This window comes from Cupressus sempervirens, chromosome 4 (assembly GCF_028749045.1).
Source record: "Cupressus sempervirens isolate cs-2001-9-10 chromosome 4, ASM2874904v1, whole genome shotgun sequence".
Taxonomy (NCBI): Eukaryota; Viridiplantae; Streptophyta; class Pinopsida; order Cupressales; family Cupressaceae; genus Cupressus; species Cupressus sempervirens.
The window spans coordinates 144,412,082-144,418,235 of NC_143121.1; the positions used below are offsets into that span (position 1 = coordinate 144,412,082).

Genomic DNA, 6,154 nt, shown 5'->3' on the forward strand with positions numbered 1-6,154 from the left:
AATTATATCTTGGTAAGTGACATCAATTCTCGCTTTTAAATATCTATTTATTACATTTTATAGTAAGTAATAAAAAATTCTAAAAATTTTAGAGAGACATTTGAGGTTTGAATCATGGAATGAATTTTATGAATTGGATTTTCTTGTTGGTGACTAAAGAAACTTGTACTTTAGATGCGTGCTTATTCAATGCTAACATCTATATACGCTAAAATGTTACTATTCTCAAGACTTGTACAGAGAAAGTATGGACATATAGGTCACCGAAGAGATTTCTTGCTCTTCAAAAATTACAGTAAAGAGATGGCGAAAAGACAACATATTGCTGCTAGATTAATTTGATCTACCTTCCTACACTAGCTTACTACCATACAAGGTTGTGCAAAATTGGTAACTCAATGTCTTAACATAGAAGGGCTGCCATTTAATCCTAGTCCTCCTCAAGACAACTTATGAGCACTTGCATATAGAATTATTAATTTGGATTTGGTAAAAATTACTGTCTCCAAGGTGACTTCTTTTGTCCAACTTATCCCAAAGCTTGAAAAAATAAGGTTTACTTTGCATTCCTTCTAAGCATCAGCTCCTTTACTTGAAGGCTTTTCCTTTGCTAACAAAGGTTCTGTGATATCAATACTTAAGTCTGGAGATTTTGTGCCTTGGATTTCGTCTGATAAGCCTTTTTCTACCTCCACTGAGGTTAACTGGTCCTCATTCAATTCAATGTCTTTTGATTTGCCCCAGAGTACAGCATACAGGCCTCCAACAATTAGAATAGCACCACCCACACTGCATTTTGAGAAGAATTAGTAGCATATTCATAACTCTTAATCATAATCTTTACTTATCATAATCTTTACTTGGATTGTATAAAAAGATAAGAGATTTGTGACAAGCTAACCTTCCTGCATGAACTTTTTCATGAAGAATGATGGTAGCCATGACTGCCACAGTCACTGTCAACAATGGATTGAACATTGCCACAAACACAGGGCCCCTTTTAGAAATACACCATGTCTGAACACAAAATGCAATCCCTGAACACACAATCCCCTGTCATTTTCAAGTATCAGAATGGTTAGTCACGATGAAAGTAAAACATACAAGGTAAGAGCCTACATCACCAAGGTAAAGTTGTGAGCCTCTCATTTGGGAGGTCATAAGCTCAAATCTACTCAAACTTAACACATAATAATAATTAAACTTAACTGATACTAATAATAAATATAATAAATAATCTAAACTTCAACCCATGTGAATGTCTAGATACTCACTGAAAACAGGACAGAAAGAAGTTCAAAGTTACTTCGTATAGCCCAAGTCTTCAAAGCTGGAGAAACAATAGAAGCTACCACAGTGCTCTGCACTGCCCCAAAGATGCAAAGCAAAGCAGAGAGGGATAACTGGGCTGGGTATTCTTTTATTGTTGAAACCTGCATCGAAATTTATACAAAATTTGGTTTCACAGTCTTAGATTTTTGTGTCAAGAGACTGGTAGAAAACAGAAGATTGTTTGGAAAAATTTGTAAATATCACCTGCATAATAATCCAGGTAGACCAACATATACAACTTCCAAAAAGGTAAAGACAACCCATCTGCCAATCTTGTATTACAAAATGATTTCCACCAAGATGCAACATGCTTCTAGGCCAGTGCTTTTCTATTAATGGACCCTTGCACAGTGTCATTACCAATGCTCCAATCACACATATTAACGTACCTAACATTTTTGCTTCACCTCGAATAGATCTCATGTTCACCTTCTCCAATCTGAAAACAGTTAAAACAATGCATATATAAACATCTCCATATTCAGCTCTTTGTTGCATACTATTGGGTGAAGGATATTTGTTGTATGCAAGCTTTTAGGTTAAAAACTCAGGTTTTCTTAATTTCCAACTTTTTGGATCACAGAATCCTTCATCAAGAAGTGTTGGAAAATCATAACGTCTAGAAGCAAAAATAAGCATTGTTTTCCATGCATTTTAATTATACTATTTCAACTCAAGGCAATAGATCTATATTAACTAAATCAATTAAAATTGAAATAATAAAAAATGCCTCATAGATCTCTATCCAAAAGGACCTAAAGATTCTTCTCAACAGCAAAGAATCCTAAAATGGCAACTATGCAAAGCTTGATAAAATGATGAGCTATGATATGAAATGGATGAAAATTGCGCTATCCTAGATGCTCGAATGCATAAAAAACTATAATGAAGATGCTTCTAAAATGAAATGGATCTAAATTTGACTATAAGAACTTATAATGAGAGTAGGTGGATCTTTGCTGATGGGTGGAACATCCATTGTTTACATATACGAGGGATTTGATGTAAACTAGATCTATAAGCTGATTCAATATTGCAATGAATCTAAACGGAATATAACCTTGAACAATATCAGATGGATTTGTTTCCATGTTTTTTAACTCGGGAAATCAATAACAGATATTAGGGCTGATCCTAATTATTCCATGGCCATGCCTTGAATGCCCCCTAATGCTGGTATAGCACATAAATATGATAGATTGTTATTCAAAAACCCTTAAATCCTTATGTCTTTGGACTACATGCATAAAATATGTATTGGATCATGTTTTGAATTACACCCACTGATTCATTATCAGAAAGAAGAACGATGGATGGATCACTCAGCATATTTCAAATAAGCAAACATTTAATTTAAGCCAAAATCTTACACTCTTATTTATGAAATGTGCAAAATTAATTTCATTTTATAAAAATTCTATTCTATTCTAAGTTTTTTATCAGAACATTACCCAAGAATGACAGCTATCAGAAAAGTGAGAGCAGGTATTAAATTTCCCATCGCCCCAGCCAATGTTGAAGAAGCAAGGTACAAGCCTTTGAAATAAAACATCTGATTCATTAAGACCCTGTACAAACCAACCCAACAATGAGAACCTCTATAATCATTAGACACATTGGCTATCAACAAGTTTTTTCATGAGAAAATTGCTTAAAGAGAAAGAAAAAGGTGATTAAATGAGCAATATTCAGCATAACTTTCATAAATAATCAATTATAACTTTAACTAAAGGAGAGGCTAACTTTTTTTTATACAAGTAAGCATTAGAAAATGAATCACAATTCATCTAGAAGTTATGATAACAAGCTTAAAAGGGTGCAGTATGAATGATCTTTTTAAAGAGGCAAAGCTTTACAGAACAGCATGATGAATTTCTTAAATCAAGATTCATAACAAAAGAACTACTATTTCTTAGTTCAGATTTATAATAAAAGAACTAAAAGAAAAAAATAGAGCAAACAAATTAATTTGATGCTTTGATTCATTCGTTCATTGGATCATTGGATGATCATTCAATTTCCATGGAAAGAATTCCTTACCCAATAAATGAAAGCATGAAAATTCGGCAAAAGACATAAAGAGTCAGAGGAGGTCTCGCCTTCCTGCAAGCCAAAATTAATTGAATGTATCTTCACTGGGCAAGAAAAGCAATGAATTCAAAGTTTTCTCATGTGAGCATGATTGAAGAAATTTATACCTTTCAAGGAAAAACGCAAATGGGGTAAGAGATATAGCAGCTATTTGTTGCCTGTAAGCTACAAACACATAAGAACTCATCCCACCAGTTAATGCAGATCTACTCATGATGTTCATAATTGCATATCCAATGTTCAGCGCCACCATTGCTGCAACAGGTTTGAAGCTCTCCAAAGAACCCATCTCATACAAATCTAGGATTATTTACACCCCTTGTTCTACGCTTACTTCCACTGATCTGATTCTTTCTTCATATATAAGAAATCCACTGAAGAAAAGGTTTGGCATTTTGTACTAAAAGCTACCAAAATTTTTAAAAAGCGCACATGATGCTAACATGAGGCTAGGGTTTAGACAAGCCTTTTAATATTCAGGGTTTTAGCTTATAATACGAACATGTATTTCTTGAAGCCACATTGACTGGTGTATTTAATTAAGATTTTTTTTTTTTAAAGTTATAAAACGGAATTTCAGCATAAGCACCATCCAGGGGATATGGTTGCCATGTCATCAGAATATTGGTAAAGTAAGACAGAAACAAAGGAAAATGATGGTTTAACAGCAACTTGTTAGAGGAGCCAGTAATATCTCTTAGAGTGAGTAGGTGCCACGTCATTGCACGGTTGTATATTTCATAGCCGTCTTTTGAGAAGAATACTGCCAGATCGGAAGCTGCCTGCATGAATGCATTTGGCATCTTCTGGTAGGTCCCATAAAGGAGGAGCTGATTTCATGAATTTATTTATTGTTCAATGCTCTTATAGTTGCTAGTTTTAAGGAATAATTTAATAGAAGAATTTTTTAAATTAATTAAAAATAGCTTTTAAGGAAGATCCGATTTGATCTTCTCAGAAGAAGAAAACAGAGGTCTTCCCGTCAATTGTGTTGAAGTGTGGTTTGCTCCTTTAGAATATGTAAAGATATGAAAATATTTGTTTAAATACTTTAGATTTTATGTAAGATATAGTATGAGATTTTATGGAGGGGGTTTTCTAAATGATTTCATTAGGTGTTGTTTAAATTATGAAGTTTCATAAATTCTAATGGAGTTCATGTTTATATACTTAGTTTCACTTGGTTTTTTCATTAATTTTTTAATTTAGCATATTCTATTAAGTGATTAAATAAATTAAAAATAGAAAAAAAATTAATTACAAGAATTTAAAATTTTGATATAATTAATAAATGGCAATAAAAAGTCTAAGTTGTTGGGAACAATTCTTAACCGAGCCTTTTCAACCTACTCACTTTCGAGAAAAAAATTGAATTATTTTTTCTTAATAAAATCACTTATGCTTTGTATAACATTAGGGCATTACTACATTTGACAAGTACTAACTATGCAACGTTAATGACATTCTTTGGTTGTTTTGGTGACTATACAAATGTGGGTTCTTTTTTTGTATGCTATATTTCACATAATCATTAGTAAAATGTTAAGATATCTAGACAAGGTGATTCCAGTGGCGTATGCATTGGTTGTATATGATTTACATTTCACACTTCAATCAATATAGTAAAAGGAACCTAGATATATATAATCAATATAGGAGCATATTTATGTCATTAATGAATCCCATCAAGGAGTTTCTAAATATGGGTACTCTAAATACAAGAAAGATGCTAATTATTTAGGCAAGCAACAAAGTAGAGGTTTATATTACACAAGGTTGAACTTAGAAATAAAAGACAAATGGTTGGCCATGGATTTGACCCGAGGTAAAATTTAGATCCAACACATAATCTAAAATATTTCATGCATAGAGCATTTTTTGAGAAACAAATGATCATAATTTTGAAATATGAATTAGGAAATTCTTTGGTAAAAAAGCTAAGTGCAATCGTCTATTCTACTTAGTTTCCTTAGAAATGGTTGTTACAAATTAACCTAATTTATTTGTACCAACTATCATTTAGTAATCTTAAATGATGTGTTCTTATGTGTGTGCATATTGTTGGAGATATGTTATATTTAGAGAAATTTATTCCTTTCATGCTTTTGGTGAATCAATCCAAGCTTTCATGACCTAGTCACTTTTTAGAGTTTCTCTTTCTATGTAAAGGTTTTCAAATCTACATGTTTCTAATTTTACACATTGATTTAAATATTTTATTTTATTAATACCACTAGGAAAATGTTGTCTCCACTATGTATTTACATAAGGTTACTATTTATAGTAATTTTTCATTTGAGTATAGCCTCATATGGAAGTTTTTTCAAAGCTACACATTGACTAGATAGGAAAGATAGGATTATTTGTTGGACAATCCTATCTAGTTTTGAAGATATTGGCATTTCTACTTTTGACAATTTCAAAGCCGATTTTGACATCCCTAAAGAGTCTAAATTGGCCCGAAAGTGGTTGTGACTAATGTGGCTAGTTATTGATTGATAGAGCACTTCATAAGCTTTTTAGCACTTCAAATGACTTTTCAATTGGAGATTATGACATCTAGAAGTTGGCTATCCTAGAAAGGGTAATATAAACCCATGCTAGATTGATAAATGAAATGTAAATAGGAGTTACATGTGTTGGAACATGTCTTTTGAGGCATCATAAGGCATCTTGGATCAAAGATAGCTAGGCACTACTCATTTTGGTAGAATCAATCAATCAAATTGTC

At 32.4% G+C, this 6,154-nt stretch overlaps 1 protein-coding gene across 1 annotated transcript; it reads right to left on the reverse strand.

Annotated features, from left to right (window-relative positions):
• Positions 1–204: 204 nt before the first annotated feature.
• Positions 205–3,885, reverse strand: LOC149560357 (WAT1-related protein At4g30420-like). The gene is made up of 7 exons (XM_089824653.1): positions 3,531–3,885; positions 3,373–3,435; positions 2,784–2,900; positions 1,537–1,771; positions 1,275–1,433; positions 902–1,053; positions 205–789 (listed from the first exon to the last, which is right to left on the reverse strand). The coding sequence occupies exons 1-7, from the start codon at positions 3,710–3,712 to the stop codon at positions 573–575; spliced, it is 1,125 nt and encodes a 374-aa protein (XP_089680779.1). The 5' UTR covers positions 3,713–3,885; the 3' UTR covers positions 205–572.
• Between the last annotated feature and the right edge of the window lie 2,269 nt (positions 3,886–6,154).

Excerpts from the sequence above, each read along its gene's own strand:
- LOC149560357 (XM_089824653.1), bottom strand. The coding sequence starts at position 3,712 with ATGGGTTCTTTGGAGAGCTTCAAACCTGTTGCAGCAATGGTGGCGCTG. Across the intron at positions 1,434-1,536 it reads CTACCTGGATTATTATGCAG|GTTTCAACAATAAAAGAATA; the intron begins GTGATATTTACA and ends ATTTCGATGCAG. Across the intron at positions 1,054-1,274 it reads TTCTTTCTGTCCTGTTTTCA|GGGATTGTGTGTTCAGGGAT; the intron begins GTGAGTATCTAG and ends TGAAAATGACAG.